The following is a 19,900-nucleotide window of genomic DNA, read 5'->3' as shown; positions in this document are numbered from 1 at the left end:
ACCCAGCTGAGGCTCGAACCAGTGACCTAGCTGTGCTACCCACTACCCAAAACAGTTTAAAAATGAAAGTCAGTGACTCAGCCTGTGTTCTTTTAATATTGGTAAATAGGTAAAATATGTATAATTAGATTATAACCCTCACCAGTTCGTCAGGAGTGCAGTGGCTGATTATTAAGTGAATGGCTGGTATTTAAATGCTTCTGCCGCGTGTTGCGTCTCGTCTGGTGCAGACAGCCAAATTGCTTGTTGCTGGAATTTTGACTCATTTGTTTGTTGTTAGAACATGGTGTTAGACTCCACAGAAAAAAAGTATTACCATAAAGTGTTGTTTATTTCACTTAATCTTTGACCTATTGTATTTATCTATGCTTGTAATTTATTTATTGCATCGTATGCAGATGTGCTGCCTACAAACTTGTCCCGATAAATCTAAAATTATGATTTTTTTTTTTTTTTTTTTACTAGACTATTAAAGACATTTGGGTAAATTGTATTCATATCACAATATATATGGCAGAAAAATTCTAATATCATGCAGCCCCTGTCAGTTATATGTGTTATGTTTTTATGATATAATTGATGCACTGATCCAGTTGATTTAATGATATTAGTAATAAACAACAACCTTGTGTCATATTACATAAACCCACCTCTATTGCAAATTGAGATAATGGGAAATAGTTCTATTTGTAACCCTTACCTAGCGAGTAAGCTTATGAAATCTTGCTGCATACCCATACAATGCAAATCTTTTGAGCACTTAAAGCATGCTTATTCCTGCTTATTAAAAATGTGAGTTATGTTAATCTCGGTTACAGTTGCAGAATTGAGATATAATATTTATATTGCAAATGTCAAGGTTTTCATTCTGAAATTTGATTTCATGCTTTATTAAGCACACAAAATAAACTATTAGCCTTTCTGTGGTTATGCAATCAGTCTTTCCCATTCATAAGCTTTACCTCGGCAGCTTGCCCTGCTGAATTGCTACCTGCCCTGTATAAAAAGAAATAATTCAAATTCCACCTTGCAAATTTCTGTATTATCTGACCTCAGTTGGATGACTTGTGTAATTGTAGAGATGCACTGATTGACTGGCCAGAAAGCTAAATAGTTTATTTATTTCTTCTTTTTAATCTGACCAATCTCTGTTCTGTACTTGCAAACTAACCACATTGCAATACTATTATGGATCAACTTTATATTACAAGACCAAATCAGAAAAAGTTGGGACAGTATGGAAAACACAAATAAAAAAGAAAGTAGTGATTTCTAAATTTACTTTGACTAGTATTTTATTGCAGACAATACAACAACACATTATTTAATGTGTTCCTCATGATTCTTAATAAATAAACATGTAAAACCAAAGATTTTGGATCTTACACCACATTTAAAAAAGTCAAAACAGTAAAGCATTTACCACTTTGTATTGTGGTCTTTCTTTTTTACAACAATTAAGAGATGTTTAGGGACAGAACACACCAAGTGATGAAGTATTTCAGGTTTAACTTTGTCCCTTCCTTCCTGCAAACAAGTCTGAAGGTTGGCTACAGTACAAGGTCTTTGTTGTCTAATTTTTTTTATCTAACATGTGAATTTTTATCCCCAAAAATATCTGATTCATCTGAACACAGTTAATGTTTCCACTGTGCGAAAGTCCATTTTAAATGTCTCCGAGCTCAGAAAAGTTGAATGCGCTTTTGGACATTGTTAACATACGGCTTCCTTTTGGCACAGTACAGTATTAACTGGCATTTGTGAATGTAACTACGTATTATGGTACTTGACAAAGCTTTGCCAAAGTAGTCCTGAGCCCATGTGGTGATATCACTTATAGATGAATGATGATTCTTGATGCAGCGCCACCTGAGGGATCGGAGAGCATGGTTGTCTAGCTTTGGCTTGTGCCCTTGTCTTTTATGCACTGAAATTGCTCCAGATTCCATTAATCTTTTATGTTATGCACCATTGAAATATCAAAATGTCTTCCTATCTCCTTTGAGGAACATTGTTTTTAAAGATTTTAATACTTTTTTTTCACGTACTTGATGGCAAACTGGTAATCCTCTTCGCTCCCAAAGGACTACATATTTCTTGGATGCTGCTTTTGTACCAAATCATAACTGCAATCACCTGTTGACATCACTTGTCACATCATTATTTAGCCAGTTTACCTAAATACTTGCCCTAAATTTCTCTTGTCCCAACTTTTTTTGAAATGTGTTGCAGGTCTGAATGACAGGAAAGGATCTATATTTACAAATGAAATGAAGCTGACCAGACAAAACATGATATATTTTTTGATCATATTGTCTGCAATGAAATGCAAGCAAAAGTAAATTTGAAAATCACTATTTTTTATTATTATTATTATTATTATTATTATTATTATTAGCCTTTTCCATGTTGTCCCAACATTTTCTGATTTAGGGTTGGAGATGGCCTCATCTACTATGTGCTTCCATCAATAAAAAAATAAATACAATATACTTACTGTGTTTATAATATATTGCATAACACTTTCAGTGTTCTTGAGGTGGAATCTTGTAGGTTTACAGGTATGTTAAGATGTAAGGGATGGTCAACAGTTTAAATACAAATTTAATTCCATAAATTAATTACAGATGTAATTATATAAAGGTTTTTTAATCAATCATAAGTATTATGTAAAAACATGCATTTAGACAATACATTATACGCCTCATATAAAGAGGGAGCAAATTTATACTACGACATCAGTAAATGAAATGTTAACAGACTGGCAGCACAGGAGCCACATGTCTAAAAAATATATAAATATGTATGTAATTTTTATTATCTCTGTATAATTCCTATTTAATATCAGCATAGTTGCTTTTGGAACTGACCAAGGAAATGGAAGGTGTTATTCTTGATGTTCTGAGTTCATCTAATTTCCATCTTTGTGGGGATCATGAGCACTTACAGTGCAGATGTTGATTCTTAAGTCACTGCAGATTTTTGTGTTTTGGTGTTCTTGACATAAAATCAATCTACATAATTAAAAAATATATATACTCTGCAAAAATGTAACATTGATATCTTTAATGTTATCTGAGTTAGGCCAAGTCAAAGATTTGCTTCATTTCAGACTAAAATCATCTCTTTCAGACAATCCAATTTAAAGAAATGCTTATTTTAAAAACGGCAACATATCTAAACCATTCTAAGTGCCATATACCAAATCAAAGCTGAGATTCTCATATTTTTAAGGATATACTGTATGATGCATCTATGGAACAATTCTTTAAGTTTTGAAAGACGGGTCTAATTGTTATGATATAATAGTACAATTCCATCAAGATGTATATAAAATTTGTTGTTAAACAATCTGCTTTCTCTTCCTCATGCTAACAGCTGACCTGTGCTAAAGAGAATTCATCAAACTATAGCATCAATATTCTGTCTAACTGAACTATATTGAGGTATATTAATCATAAAAATGAATTTAAAACAAGCAGGTTACCTTGACAAATGCTTTAAAACTAAATAAATCATTCTAGAAATTTTAGTGATTTTGGCAGTAAAAGGTTTTATTAAATTATTTTGTTAGTCTGTGATCTCTAATGGTTGAAAATAAATATATTTTAACAAAATGATCCATACGAAAAATAATCAAAGAGACGATTAAAATCAGTGTTATGTAGCAAACCTCCAATGTTTTTTTAGTTAGTTTTTTTTTTTGCTCAAAACAATAAAATAGCAACTTTGATAAAATCGTTCATTTCAGTGTTTCATTTTATAAATGTGTATATAGTACTTAACTTCAAAACGTTGATCTATCTATAAATCTATTATTTACTGCAATAAACAGTAGTAGCATATTTTGTTGTCATTTTTTATGACTATAAAACGTTGACGCTCTATTTCTCTGAGCTAGATTATGCAAATTTAGCTAAGGTTTCACAGAGGGGGTCACACATGTGTGCAGAAAGAAAAGTTTCAAGTGCTGATATGTTTCTAGCTAGAAATTCTGCTATTTATATAAACTGTTTTCTTACCTTTTTCAGGGTGAAGCACAAAGTACAATTTCCACAGGACAGTGAGGCTTTATGGAAAGAACTGTTTTTCTATAAGGAGGAGAACAGGAAGCTACTCGCTGACAAGTAAGTGTCTGTCGTTTTGTCAGGTCCTGTAGAGCTGTCACAGCCATTATTAGCACCCAGCAGGATTTAGCTGCAAATTCACATTGTAGACTGTGGGAAATAATAACCATTATCAAACATTACTTGGGGGAAACAGCTTTCAAGGATTTTTGTTATACAACATTTGGCTGACTACATATAAATCTAAAGCTAGCTTGTTTTTCCATTGTCCAAGACATATGTTCTGACTGTCGCACATACTATAGTAGGTTGACTATGAAATAAATGGGAATGAAGTGATGTCAATTTTTTCTAAGCAACTTCCTTGCAAACAACTCGGACTTATACACTGAATACAAATGCAACTCTAGACATTTATAGCAGCTAAACACACTGACATTCCTGTCTTGAGGTTCGTTCCCTGGAGATTTTTGGGGGGTACATTCAGTGACAGTCAGTGCGCGCGTGTGTGTTAATTACTGCTGATCTCGTCTGCTGGAGGTGTCGCGCTTCATTAGGCCGCCTTGGCCCTTTCCTTGCCAGGCCTCATTTGGCCCATCCTTTGCTGAGGGGTCTAACCCTGCCAGCCAGTGCGGCCTGGCCCTCCCCTGCTTGATCTCTACCCCCGGCTCCCTCGTACAGGAGGGCTCACTCTTTTCACGCCCCCACCTTGCCTGCTGCCTGTCCTCCTAATCCCAGCTGAGCTCATTATGATGTAGCCTGGCTGCCTCCCTCTCTCTCTTTGAGCCTGAGCTGTCCAAGCTAATTACAGGCTAGCAGCCAACACTCCCCGTTAAGGGCCTTCTGCCGCCGCGCTCGCACTAACGCGCTGCTTGGAAGTGACCTGCGAGGAGCACGAGGGAGCTGCTCTCTTTCCAGCCACGCAGCACCTGTCCTTCGGGGTTAGCCGTGATCCCTGTCATGCCCGTTCCAGCGAGCACTGAGTAAACTTAGGCCAGGCTAACTCGTGCTTTCAGGAGGAGGAAGAAAGAAAAAAGAAAAGAAGTACAATGTTGGGGCGGAAGGGGAGCTCTGTCTTTGATCTCCACTTGCCCGAGACGAGCATTACTGACTGTGTGATTGTGGAAGCACGAGTCCCCGTTTCTTCCTGACATCCGTTTACACTTAACCTTGCTTTATTTATTGTTTGCGCTCAGAGGAAAGTGCAAGGTGTAATTAGGCCGCTCTTGTTTATCAAGCTGTTATGTGGGACAGCGAGCTAAATTACTGTTGATGGCCAACAATTAAGAATGGGCTGTGGCAACGGGTCTGTAACTGGCAGAAGATGGCAGGTTGCCGTTTTACTGACCGTATTAGGATGATTGTGCTTGTGAAGGTTGAGCTCATAAGCGTCGCAATGATCTGCTAATGGTTAATTACCTTATTGCGGCCTGTAGTTTCAGGCTGTCTTAATTGCCGGCCGAGACTGTTGCTGGATACTTAGAGAGCAGCGGTGGGCCGACTCTGACTCCTTTCGCCCCACTCCTTTCCTTCAAGCGCTTTTCACAGTCAGAAGATCTTTTTCAGTCCATTCTGTACCCTTTCGAGCGGATACAGAGTTCAAATGGAGATATCTTTTTTCATAATGGTCAGTGACACGATCAAGAAAAGGAAAATCTTTTTAAATTTAGCTGCAATCATATATGACGAGTTCTTAACCATTCTATTAGTGTACATGTTGCTTTTAAATTAATTAATTTTGAAAAAATAAAAGAGTTAATGCTGTTGATTATTTAGTATTGATTTCTTTATTGATCATTTAAGTAATATCAATTTGCATTACATGAAATTAATCAGTAGATAAGTTTAAAACCACTTAAATGTCATTTAATTCTTTTAAAATATCAGTTTTATTTATTGTTTTTTTTACACTATTCATTCAGAAAAAGCACACCTATCTACCCATCTATCTGTATGTCTGTCCGACCGTCCGTCTATCTATCTATCTATCTATCTATCTATCTATCTATCTATCTATCTATCTATCTATCTATCTATCTATCTATCTATCTATCTATCTATCTATCTATCTATCTATCTATCTATCTATCTATCTATCTATCTATTATAACACACATACAGTACACACACACATTGCTAGACAAATAATAATTACATTTACACATGAGGTGTTTTTGTTTGCTCTGTATATTTTTGTGTGCATTTAGATTATCATTTAGATTTTTTGCCTCAGGGACATAAGTGCTGAGTGCTAATAGCAAATTAAAATCAGCAGGGAAACAGCACGACCCATAAATGCCTGTGTTTAATAACAGAGGAACTCCGACCCACACCCATTGTCAGGAAGAGGTCTGGATAGCTCTCAGGAGGGAACATTCAATTTCAATTGAGCAATTCAGTCAATTGCTGGGGCAACTAAGCTGAGTGTTGGAACCTTTGAGATTAAAATATCTTGTTTTGTAGCGAGACATGGTTGAATTTGCTTCGGTATCATTTGCAGTCTGCCCATTTGTAATCTCCCCCCCCCTCCTTGGTGTTTTTTTTTTCATCTTCGCTTTCTTCCTCATTATGCATCTGCCTCTGCTCGGGATGTCCGCAGTTGTTAATTGTTGCTTAGGGTTTATGGGTAAAAAGAGCCAGGAATTATTTAGGCCTCATAAACAGAATAAACAGCCCTTAGACAGTGATAGCTACACTCAAACGACATCAAAGTATAAATTACCCAGCCATTAAGCTGGAAAAAAGCCTTTGAGATGATTTACGCTGCTCGCCCTCCACTGAGTGTGACCATTACAGACATGATCCTCGACTTTGACTTTAATGAAGTTTAATAAAGTTTACCCTTCTTGTGCCGCTGTTTTTTGCTTTTCATCTTGATTGCTATAAGGTATTAGGAGTAATGAGTGTCTTTTTGCCCTGGGTCCCAGACAGAGAGACAGAAATGGAAGAACATATAAAGTCAGAATGCTTGATGTCTGTTTTGAAGACTAGCACAACTTTTGCCCCCTTCATTAATTATTTGTTTGATTAATGATGCCCTAAAATATGCAGCTTGCCATGATTGAATTTTTTTCTTTTCTTTTCTTTTTTTTTTTGCTGCTGCTTTTAGCTCACTTTTAGAATAGGAAGCTTAAAGGCGCTAGATATTATTGAAACATCTGTTTTCTCGCATCTGTATGTAAACGTTTAAATTGGGATGTCTGATATTTTCCACAAATGCACATTTGTGGTGGCAGTACCACACTCAAAAATTATATTTGATGGCAATAAGCATTTCCTAATTAATGCGTGCTGTCCTTTGCTTGTTGTGTTACTGTGGATGTGAGCCTACTCCCTCAAAGGGCAAATATTTGCTGCAAAAAACGCTTTAGGCTGATCGAAATAATGCTAAATATGCCAGACAGTAATGCATGGGGTGTCAGTGACCTCTAGTACAGTGCTTTTCAAACTTTTTTCATGCTAAGGGCCCCCAAATTTAATGATCTCCTTGCGAGGGACCATCCATCCATCTATTTTCCAAACTGCTTGTCCTATGTAGGGTCGTGGGGATGCTGGAGCCTATCCCAGCTTCTTGGTAACACCCTGGATGGATGGCCGGTCCATCGCAAGGTTAACACACACACACTCACACATTCACACGTTCACACACACACTAACACCTACGGGCAATTTATGGTCTCCGTTTCACCTATGCAGCATGTCTTTGGATAGTGGGGGAAACCACTCTCATGAGGGACTGTTTTCCTAAAATATACATAAAGGATGCTACGTATTTATGTATAAAGACTCCTTTTAAAAAAATTGTTTATCAAAAATAAATTATGTATCAATGTAGTTATTGTGCTGAAACCAAATCAAATTTTGTTTTATTACTTTGTGGTACAAACCATTTGAGCGTTATTGCATGTCAAACACAGTAATTTCAATTCATGTTTATTGTTTTTTATAAATACTATTACAATCAGTGCCTCAGACTGAAAATGTAAAGGTGAGGCAAATAAATAGCATACATAAACAAGCAACAAAAAACACAACCATAAATTGTTACTAATAATTGATGTAACATGTTCACAAAATTAACAAAAAAGGTTTTGTTATAAAAGTTGTGTTTTAAAAGCATTTAAATATTTTACCGAAAATTATTTGGCTTTGATTCGCTATACAAAAAGACTGACATGCATATGTCACAAATATAAACATAGGTGTTAATCTCTTTAACCCATCGTTGGTGAGGTTTATGTGCAGCAATAATAATCAAAGAAAGTACTTAAAAGTAATTGCATTATGAGCAGACCTCTTCACTCAAGTGCATTGGAGTGAAGAGATGCACTAGAATACATTGTTTCAATAAGTTCAATTCTTCTCTGATATCTATAGTAGGTATGTGGCTAAGGTAAGTGCAAAAATTCTTTAAAACGGCTTTAGATGCTCATCTATAACCCCAGAAATGACCCTTGTAAGCTCAGGTTTGACCACATTTTAAACAGTGGTGAATATTTATGAGCTCTGCTCTGACACTCTGCTTTTTGTCAGTGCCTGCGCTCTCTCTCACACACACACACATATGCACACGCAGCATGTAAAATTAGCACTTGCTAAGTAATCACAGTTCATTTGTCAACAATATTTTAACAAATTGAGTATTTGCCTTGTAAGATTGTTTCAACTGAAGTGGTAGAGGAGTTTATCTTAGCTAGAAGGAGTGAGTGAGATTACTTTAAGCCATCAGATTAATAAAAGGTTGTTGTTGTAAAATGATCAGCCAATCAAATGCAGCCTGGGGCTTTCATAAGAATAATCCTGTGTACAGCGTAACAGTCTGTATTTGTTTGGGTAAGCTTTATTCATAACCTTTTTCACTAGGATTTTACAAACATGGAATTTACATGAGAATTAAAAAAATATGTTTTGAATAAGGTCGTAAAAATAAGGTCGTAAAACGTGAAGGTACAAGATTTTGAATGTGTCCTGCGTGGACTGTACCAGGTCAGACATTTATTAAATTTTGTCTTGAATACATTTGTTTCCTGTTTTTGTTGATTTTTTAAAATTATTTATCTTTTTAAACACAAATTGCAGTCTTAAATAAAAAAGAAGAATCTATTTACTTAAAGCACGATGCAATACGATTACCAATAGTGACCTCACTGCATGGTTTTTAAAATGAATTTCTTTTTTTAACAGCATAAGTTGACAGACATTAACAAGTGCCCTTTTAAAAACTTTCTTGTCAAATAAACCTCAATTGCAATTTTAAAACCAAGTAAAAAAAAAAAATCAAACGATTGTTTGAGATGTCTTAGTCATGACAACTTGACATTACCAAGTCAACATAACTTGTCATAAATCTGTCATAAACATGATTGCCATTGCTCTATAATAATTGTCATGATTTTTGTAAGTGACATTAATATTTTTCTTTACCTCAACTACAGTGGTACAACTTAAATTTGTCATTGCAACGCCGTCAAATATTAGCAACTCTGTAATAGAATTATTTGACTATTGACACTTTTAATGGAAACATTAATGGCAAATTAATTTTGTTCCACTAAAAAGTGATCTGGGAAATATTCATGGATTAAATTGTCATGACTTGACAGTTATAATGGCATAGTAATCATGTTTATGACAAGTGGTGTTTTCTTGGTAATGTTAAGAACAATGTCATATTTGAGTTTAAAATGACAACTGAGCTAAGGATAGTTGTCATAAGCATGTATAAATCTCATTCATAATCATGATGTGTTATGTCATGGGTTTAAAGGTGTCATGAGAAAATTATGGTCACCCCTTCAAGTAAAGTGTTACCCAATAAACTTCAGTATTCAAAATGAGTCTGGCAGTACGTTAAACAGTAAACTTTGCTATTTATGAATTACTTTGCATCACAAAAAGAACAAAAAAAATCAAACGGTAAGGCCACTTAAATAAGGTCACTGTGTAGGGCAAGCAAGTTACTCACAATTAGTCTTTTTGCTGTTTAATATTCACAGACACTATCACTCCACCACTGGGAAGGCAGAGTGCAAGCAGTGCTTGTTCACCCAAAAGAAGCTTTCACAGGCGCATTGGCTTTAACCCCATATCTTAACCAAATTTCATACAATACAAGAACATTTCACTGAGCTCATACCAGAGTGCTGGTTTTCTAGTTTTGTCAGTAATTAGAATTTGATACAATGATTCAGCATTAGTGTAATAGCCTATAAGTAAAAAAAACAAATATACTGTGTGCAATTTAATGTCGAACGTTAACATCATGCTAGTCATGCTCTAATGAAATGATAAATGACACAAGCACAGCCTTTTTGCTATGTTTTATTTCATTTTCATCAAATAAAAACGTGACCTTTTACCTACATAATGTTGTGCTTTCTGTAACAGTGACGTGAGCATCGTGCTTGACCGCACAAAAAGCTTCCAGTATGTGTGAAAGTGGCAGCCATTGTTAAGGAGTGAAGGTGCTGCTTGACTGCTTGTCTGCTGCTGCCTGAACTAGAAACCAGAGTGAAAATGTTGTTACTGTGAAGCAAACAATGGACCACAGTGCTATTGCACCTGTAAAAAGAGTTTGCAGTTAACGTAGAGACTGCTTTCTGTGTGTTCAAAATATGTATTATGATGCATTTAAAGGGACTTTTAAAGATTCATTTAAAGGGGTCTTTAAAATAATAAACTCTTCATATTCGAACAATTGTCTAGCGATCATTCAAACGGACATTTGACTTAAATATGGCTATTTCTATACAAAAAAGTTACTGTATGTTTCAGCAGGGTAGCAGGATCGAATTTTAAGACATTAGATTCATAAACATGCACAGGCACTTTTCTTTATACAAAATTTAACTTTAATGACTAATCTAACAGAAACTAACACCTAACACAAACACACATTCATACAAGTGTAGAGAAGAGTAAAGAAAGTAAAATAAGAGTTTGAGATAATGATGAAAAAACTCTGATTTTGTAAGACCAAACCAAGCAAACCAAAAATAATCAATTTAACCCTTTTATGGTCTCTTTAGGGTTACATTTAATTTACACCAGTTCAGTAGTAGTCTGGAAGTGTTACTTGAGTTCCTTTTGTGATGTGCAGAACTCCTTCTCTTGCACACGTGGCTAGCTGGTCGTCAGTTCTTTATCCTCTTGAGGCTTGGTGTGGGGTGGAGTCGGTCGTGTGAGTTTTGAAGCAGCAAAAGGGCTAGTAGTGTTGACTACTTGTTTTGAGGTGCACTAATCTTTACTAGACTCCTGAAAGAAAAGAAAGAAAGGTATCAGAGATGGGAATGTCTGTGCTGTGCGGTTAACCCATTTTGTCTGGGTCCCATCCTGCTCCCTGGAGTCCTCTGGGGTTTCCCTGAATTTTAGTTCTGAGTTCACTTTGATCTGGGTTTTAGTCTGGGTGGTGGCCTTAGGTCACAAGCTTTTATAAGAGTGGTTTTGTACCCACCCTCTGGAGCCAAGTTGACAAATGAGAAATTAACTCTACTAAGGCACATTTTATAGTCTTTGCTCATAAGCATGGTAATTTGCATAGGCATTTTGGGTGTAAACTGATGCAAAATTGTTCAAAGCTACTTAAAATGTTAATATGTTGCACACTTTGTTCACTGTAGCTTGCAAAACATGTATTTGGTTGTGTGTGTTGTGTTCGCTCTGCACAGCTTGTAACTCTCTGGTTAACTGGCTATTGGGCTATTCAAAAAACTGTGTGGAAACGCAATACGTGCCTCTTCCTTTACCAATTTAAAGCTCATGCTCCTGTGGCGTTTGTCATTGCTAGACCACCATCAGGTCTGCTTTCATGTGATGTGGAATGCACTGCTTTTGAGCCATGCCAACCAGAATGCAGCTGCAAAGAGCTGGTGGACCCCACAATTGTTTTTTAAAATAGTTAAAGTTTTTGTCAAGAGCGACTTACAATTGACTTACAGTTTTAATAGAAATTACAATTTTGCTAATGTGGATTAATACTGAATGTATGTTGTTGTTATCGCTTAGAGTTCTAGTTAAGAATAGAGAAATAGTGCATAATAGGGGCTCTTTAACATCTCAACTTGTTCGACGTCATATATATTTAAGTAGCTATTGCTACAGGCCAGAGACTTCTTAAGGCTGATTTATACTTCTGTGTGAAGCGCATGCTACGGCGCAGCCTATGCGTGAATGCATAGCCCTCGCTGTGGCCGTAACTGTAACTTGACGAGTAGCACAAGCTCTGTGATTGGTCAGCTTGGTAGCGCTGACAAGTGCGGGCTGGACCAAGAGCCTTGCGAGTCAGATGGAGTGAGTGTTTACAAGTGTCGAGTCTGGTGAAGGAACGTTCGAGGTTACTAAAGTAACCCTTCGTTCCCCGAGGAGGGGAACGGAAGCACTATAAGTGGATTTGATTTGTAAAATCCACGCATTGGGAGGTTCGGTTCAGAAGCTACTCGTCTGAAAGAGTATTGAACGGGCCAATTAAGAATGAATTGGCAGCGCAAGCCTGCGCAGGTGAGCGGCATAAGCAATCAACTGAGTATATAAGCTCACCTGGCGCCAGCAGACGCTATCCTTTTTAAGCTGAAGAGACTTTCAACAGCTAAGGGACAGTCATTATGGCGACGGAGTATAGTGCTTCCGTTCCCCTCCTCGGGGAACGAAGGGTTACTTTAGTAACCTCGAACGTTCCCCTTCGGGGGGAACTTCAGCACTATAAGTGGATTTGATTTGTAAAATCCACGCATTGGGAGCCCATTGAAAGCGCCATAATGACTGCACCTTACCAACACCCCCGATGAGGAGATAGTCAAGCAAGCGTGACGCACCCACATCATGGGGGGCGCGGTCCTCCAACGTGTCCCTGGCCCTAATTTATCCTACTTCAACAGAAGTTTTACGGATTTAGATATATTTTTTGGGAAGTCGTGAGCATCTAGATAATTCTAGGAAAATACGACAGTACGTTGGGAAGCGTGCAATCCCGATAGGGAGGACGCTGCGGAGGCCATCCGTTACCCAAGGGGGGATAGATGGCAGAATTTACATATGGACTAGCCCTAAAAAGGGGGAGTACGCATAGCAAAAGAGTGGTTAGCGGGGAGGGAAGACACGGGTCCGCCCAGAGGGGGGGACTTAACCGTGGCTGAATAAGCATATGGGATCGCCTAGTGGGGACCACGCATAGCAGGCACCTTTACCCAAAACGCGGGCTGACCAGCGGGCAGACCTACAACGTAGTGGGCCAGCAAGTGACTCCTCCGCTGAGTCAGTGCTGGGGGCCACGGAGGAATCTGCAGGGCTCACCTGACGGGGAACTTTACTGACAGATAAAAAGGCGCACGTATCTCCGTGTTAGGGAAAATGGCGCAGCAAGCGTGTTTCAACACCCTACCGAATTGTTTCCTCAATCACCAAGGGTTACCTAATACCCTTGAGGAAACCGGCTCCACTCGCAGATTGTAAAACCTTGCAAATGTGTTGGGTGTCACCCAGCCCGCAGCTCTACAGAAGTCTGTTAGAGGGGCGCCGCGTGCGCGCGCTCGAGAGGATGCGAAACTCCGAGTGGAGTGCGTACGCGCTCTCGGGGGACGCGGCTTATCTCGGCTCTGATAGTGAAAGAAAGGCATCCACAATCTAGTGGGAACTTATTTCGGTACGGCACTTCCCTGCTGCCGACCGTTATAACAGACGAAGAGCTGCTCAGATGATCTAACTCTGAGTGCGGTCCGGATAATACGCAAAACGCGAACTGGACAATAAAGAAGGGCTGGGTCTGCCTCCTCCGAGGGCAGCGCTTGCAGGCTCACTACCTCGTATTAAAACGGAGTGGTAGGAACCTTGGGCACATATCGCGGGCGGGGTCTCAGGACGTGAGAGAAGCCAGCCCAATTACAGGCACGAGTCACTGACCGAAAAATGCCTCCGGGTCCCCGACCCTCTAATCGATATCAACGCGACCAGCAGAGCTGTCTTCAGGGACAGAAAGATACTGAGTCGAGGATCGAAGGGATCTGACGCGGCTTGTGTAGCGAGGGCGAGATCCTAAGAGGGCATGAGAGGGGGCGGGATGGATTAATTCGCTTAACGCCCCTGAGGAACCGGATGATGAGGTTATGCGTTCCCACGGTGCTGCCAGCCACCGCGTTATGAGAGCGGAGATGGCAGCCACGTAACCTTGAGTGTGGAGGGCGACAGCCTGCTCTCCAGCTTCTCTCGGCGTAAAGAAAGCACAACGCTGATCTGGCAAATTACGGGGGTCTTCTCAGCGAGAGACACACCATTCAGTGAATAGACTCCACGTCAGGGCATAGGCGCGCTCGGGGAGGGGGCTCTAGCCCGAGTGACGGTATTAGCCACCGCAATCGGAGGTTACCTAAGTCTTCCTCGCGTCTAAAATCTCTTCAAAGATCGGCGAGGGTGCCAGGTGGTGCCCTGTCCCTGAGAGAGTAGGTGCTCTCTCGAAGGGACTGCCAGGGGAGGGCTATCGCGAGGGAGAGCTCTGACATCCAGGTCCGGTTGAGCCAGAGGGGCGCAACCAGCAACCTGTTCCTCGTCCTCTTCCTGACCTTGCACAGTAACTGCGCGAGCAGGCTCACTGGGGGAAACGCGTATTTGCGCGTGCCCCGAGGCCAGCTGTAAGCCAGTGCATCCGTGCCGAGAGCACTCGGTCAGGGAAAGAACAACTAGCAATGAGCGATCTCGGGGGAAGCAACAGATCGATCTGGGCTTCCCCGAATCGCGCCCATATCAGCTGAACAGACTCGGGGTGGAGTCTCCATTCTCCAGGACGCAAGGCTGCCGTGAGAGCGCATCGGCTGCACGGTTGAGCTTGCCTTAATATGAATGGTGTGCAGCGATTTCAGCCGCGGATGACTCCAGAGGAGCAGACGGCGGGCGAGCTGAGACATGCGGCGAGAGCGCATACCCCCTATACGGCTGATATACGCCACCGCCGCCGTACTGTCCGTCCTGACCAGCACGTGTTGCCGCTCCAGCACCGGAAAAAAACGGTGGAGAGCGAGGAACACTGCCAACAGCTCCAGGCGATATGCCAATGCAACTGGGTACCTTTCCACAGGTCCGCAGCCGCATGCCCGCAACGCACAGCCCCCCAGCCCGTGTTGGAAGTGTCTGCTGAAACGACAACAAGACTGGACGCCTGTTCTAGAGACACCCAGGCCTGTAGGAACGAGGGGTCGCTCCAAGGGCTGAGGGCGCGGCGACACAGCGCAGTAACAGAGACTCGGTGTGCGCGCGCGTGCCATGCGCGTCTGGGGACTCGATCGTGAAGCCAGTGCTGAAGTGGTCTCATATAGAATAATCCGAGCGGCATGAAGCGGCTGCGGATGCCATATGCCCCAGGAGCCTCTGAAATAGTTTCAGTGGGACCACTATTTTACTGTCGAGCTCTCTCAGACAGTACAGCATCAGCTGAGCGCGCTCTCCGGAGAGGCGCGCTGCCATGGTGACCGAGTCCAGCTCCAGCCCGAGAGAAGAGATCCTCTGCACGGGGGCGAGTTTGCTCTTTTCTCGGTTGACCTGAAACCCCCACAGGTGGAAGTGCCAGAGCACTTTGTCTCTGTGCATAATCAACTGCTCCGAGAGAGGGCAAAAATCAGCCAGTCGTAAAGAAATTGAGTATGCAGATGCCCGCGAGCCGAAGGGGCGCTGAGGCACCCTCCGCGGGCTTGGTGAGGACCCGCGGAGACAGAGAGAGCCCGAAGGGGAGGGCTTTGTATTGCCAAGCTCGACCTTCAAACGCAAACCGCAGAAACTGTCGGTGGCGAGGAAGAGTGGAGACATGGAAATACGCGTCCATCAGGTCTAATGCTGCAGACCAACCCAGAGGACGAACGCACCGGAGGATGCGCTTCTGCGTAAGCATTCTGAACGGCAGCTTGTGCAGGCAGCGGTTCAAAACGCGCAGATCTAGGATTGGCCGTGACCCACCGCTCTTTTTGGGCACGATGAAGCGTGGGCTGTAAAACCCACCCTCCATCTCGGCTGGAGGGAGCGGCTCGATTGCATCCTTCGCCAGGAGGACAGCAATCTCCTCTCGCAAGACAGGGGCGGACAGGGGGCTGACCCTGGTGAATACACACCCGTGACTTGGGGGGCCGTTTCGCGAACTGAATCGCATAGCCGAGTCTGATTGTGCGTATGAGCCACCGCGAAGAGCTGGCCCGCGCTAACCAGGCAGGCAGAGCTCTCGCTAATGGACTCATCGCTACAATCGCTGACGTACCAGCAGTGGGGCAGCGCGGAGTGGGTGTGCTGATCCGGGAAGCTCGCGGGTCCCACGGAAAAGCTGGAGGTGAGATATTTGCTCTCACTCCAAACCCGAGCTCCGGAGGGGAGGCTCGAGGGGTGGGAGAAAGGAGACCGTCCTCCCAGCGCTCGTGAGCCACTGGCGAAACGCACCGAATCTGCAAGCTAGAAAGCATAGCGTCCCAGACTGGCAGATTTCGGGCTGTCACATCTGGGGAAGTGAAAAGTGCCCTTTCATAATGTTTTCATGGCAGTAAAAAGTGCCGTTGGAAATGGGGCCCCGCCCTCCAGCGGGGAAAGAGCAAGTTCCCTCTTCTCCAGATGGCCTGTCCCAGGGGCGCTTCGCGGTCCGTTGCCGGACTTAGCGGCGTTCTGGGCAGGGGGGCTGCCTGCTTCCGAGGTGCCCGACGCGCTCGCTTCGCCTGAGGCGTGTGCGGGGGCGGAGCAGCTCTCGTAGGCGGGCGCCTTCGGCGAGGAGCAGGTATGAATGGCACGGCGGGCGGAGCGGGCTACGGACCGCCGATAAGACATCACCCACCAACTGCTCTCTCACCGCCTTGAATTCCTGGGTGAATTCACAGACAGTGTCGCCGAACCTGGCTGGGGATATGGGGAAGTCAAGAAAGCGGACTTTGTCGACTTTGCGCATATCAGCCAGGGGTGGCGCTCCTGGACCACTAATGTGGACATCGTCCTCCCCAACGCACACGCAGCGGACTCAGTAGTCCGAAGAGCTAAGTCGGCGGCGGTGCGAAGCTCGTAAGCCTGGGTTGGACCCACCCTCGTGCAGCTCGGCCAGCGCCTGCGCTTGGTAGCGCTGGTAGGTGGCTATCGCATGCAAGGCGGAAGCAGCCTGGCCCGCAGCTATGTAAGCTCTAGCTCCGAGGGAGGTAGATAACTTACAGGCTTTGGATGGGAGACGAGGCGGACCCCGCCAAGAAGAGGCGCCGCGCGGATTTACCGCCATCGCGCACTCAACCTGAGGAATCGCCACATACCCCCTGGCTGTTTCACCGTCAAGAGTGGTTAGGGTGGAGGAACACGCAGCACGAGCAGAAAAAAGTGCTTTACAAGACCGCGTGAGCCTACTGTGCACCTCCGGGAAGAAGGGAACGCCCCTCTAGTCGGTCCGGCCGCGGAGCTGGGGGATAAACCATCTCCAACCCACGGCCGAAGCAGCCCGGGAAAGCACGGCTAACATGTCCGTTTCAGGATCCGTAGTGACAGCGCTCACCAGCCCGAAGGGGGCGAGCGGGTCTGGATCATCATCGGACAATGAAAGCCCACCCTCCGATGCCGCGGTGGACATCTGGTCTCCGGTGTCATCGGGCGTAAGGGCTACCATCTGTTAGACGGATCGCTTCCCCCGCCCGAAGCTTGGATGGAGCGCTTAGAGGAGCGGGAGGTCCGCGGGCCCGTGGGCGACGGATTATCTCTCGCTGAAACCCTCAGATCTGCCCGAGTGCCCGCTGCAGAGCAGGGGACAACTGGGGTGGTTCACCCTTTTGCAAAGGCTAACCGCGATCTTGCGCAACAGTCATGGCATCGCAATGACGACATGAACTGCCCGCGAGCAGCGCATTAACATGCTGGACCCCCAGACATGTAACGCAATGCCCGCGCCCATCATCCGAGGACAGGAAACCACCGCATCCAGAAACGCACAGTCGGAGCGCCGTCCTGAAAAGGACGTGCTGCACGACTGTGTTGCTCTTTCTGTGAAGTTTGCAACTTTATACGCACCGCTCTGGAGGACCGGACCCAAAGAACGCCAGGCAAGGGAGAAACCCAGCTCGACCGTCTGCCACTGCGTGTACACACTCTGGACCGGGAGAATGCTCTCGTTCGCTCAGAATCGCTGGTCACAGCAGGAGGAACCCTCATCGACTCGATCAGAAAGTCTCTGAAGCGAAAAGGATAGCGTCTGCTGGCGCCAGGTGAGCTTATATACTCAGTTGATTGCTTATGCCGCTCACCTGCGCAGGCTTGCGCTGCCAATTCATTCTTAATTGGCCCGTTCAATACTCTTTCAGACGAGTAGCTTCTGAACCGAACCTCCCAATGCGTGGATTTTACAAATCAAATCCACTTATAGTGCTGAAGTTCCCCCCGAAGGGGAACTCTAAATGGAAACTGCTGTTTTGTGTTTATTTTATAATTAAAGTTGTTGCATGTCTGCCGATTCCCTCCTGAAAATGAGCGAGATTAAGTCATTTGTACATTAAGGTAGCGTTCAGAAAAAACAACACACCAGCGAAGAAATTCCATACAGAGGAATGTAAACACCTACTGCTAGCTAGCATTTCGGAAGTGTTGTTGCAGAGGAACACAAACAGTGCGCAGTAGTATAAATGCACAGCAATGATTATTGCATGCGCCATGGGTCACGCCGATCACTTAATGCAGAAGTATAAACCAGGCTTTAGTGCCTGGGATTACACTGCAAGTTGGTTGACCTCCAAGTGGGAGGGACATGCACTGTATTTAAGCTGGATTTAGGTTACTGTGAGGTTGGTTTTAGGGTTGTGGTTGGTGTAGACATTGATAAAATACAATGAGCTTTATTTTAATGAGCTAATCGCAATGTCTCAAAAGCAGTAAGGGTGTGTCCGAATCTACTTTTGCTAGTTTATGAACAGAAAAATACAGTCAGCACATGATCTAAAATGATTGTGCTTATTCTCTTAGTGAGTTGAGGGTGTGTTTTGAGCATAACTTGGATTACACCAATCACAGTCTCATCTTCCATTCCCTTCTAGAGTTAGGTGCGCCATTGCACATTTGCTATTTACATGGCTGATTTTGTTATTGGAAAAACTAACTTCACTAGCGAGTTGAAGACTTCTCCATTCGGCCTCTTTAAGAAAGAATACATTTATGTATGCACTCCACTGTAGACATCCGTTAGCCTTCATATTTAATTTCGTAATTTTGTTTGTTAAGTGCAAAGATTTGTTTCAAAACTATTTCTAAATTTAGTTTAATTTTCAGCAAACAAATAAATGATTAACAATAATGAAGTGTGGTCAAAAAATAAGTTATATCCAAACACTTGAACTATTCTTATGCCCCATATTCAAGTGCATCTTCAAAACCTGATAGGTGGACATATCTAAACTTGCTTTTAATAATACAAATAAAAAATTAGAGGTGTGACGAGACTTCACGAGACGAGACAAGAGATTGGGTTCACGATAAAGAGACATTTTTCACAAAAGAGATTTTTACACTATTTTAAAGAAATCCTTAATGATGAAACATATGAATGGAATCTTAGAATTCAAATATTGTGCTATAAACATGCAAACACTGCAAAATATTTGTTAATATATAAATGGAAAATAACAAACTCCACTGACTGGCTTTTCCCCTATAGAATTTTAGAATGTTTACATGGCCAATTCTAAGATTTTTTGATGACCTGCTTACATTTATCATCTTTTAAAGGTGACTTGTATCTGCACACAGCAAAAGGTGCAATGACTAGGGAAAAAAGAGAGGGCGCTGACTGACAGCTAATAATAAAAGAGCACTCTTTTATCCATTCCTGTATTCATTCTGTTCACATGGTAACATTTTTT

At 42.6% G+C, this 19,900-nt stretch overlaps 2 protein-coding genes across 10 annotated transcripts in view; both read left to right on the top strand.

Moving 5' to 3' along the window:
* The window catches only part of sh3gl2a (SH3 domain containing GRB2 like 2a, endophilin A1), a 527,445-nt gene that overhangs the window by 338,114 nt on the left and 169,431 nt on the right, over window positions 1–19,900 (top strand). The window lies entirely within an intron of this gene.
* Window positions 1–19,900, top strand: part of cntln (centlein, centrosomal protein) — a 190,823-nt gene that overhangs the window by 87,654 nt on the left and 83,269 nt on the right. For all 9 annotated transcript variants that reach the window (XM_087237212.1, XM_087237209.1, XM_087237213.1 and 6 more), the window contains one exon: window positions 4,032–4,127. In XM_087237212.1, coding sequence (XP_087093338.1) covers window positions 4,032–4,127 — 96 coding nt within the window. The remainder of the gene's footprint in view (window positions 1–4,031; window positions 4,128–19,900) is intronic.

The sequence above is a fragment of the Danio rerio genome, chromosome 1, assembly GCF_052040795.2.
Source record: "Danio rerio strain M-AB ecotype USA chromosome 1, GRCz13ab, whole genome shotgun sequence".
In the NCBI taxonomy this organism is placed as follows: Eukaryota; Metazoa; Chordata; class Actinopteri; order Cypriniformes; family Danionidae; genus Danio; species Danio rerio.
This window is presented reverse-complemented; position numbering and strand designations above follow the sequence as displayed.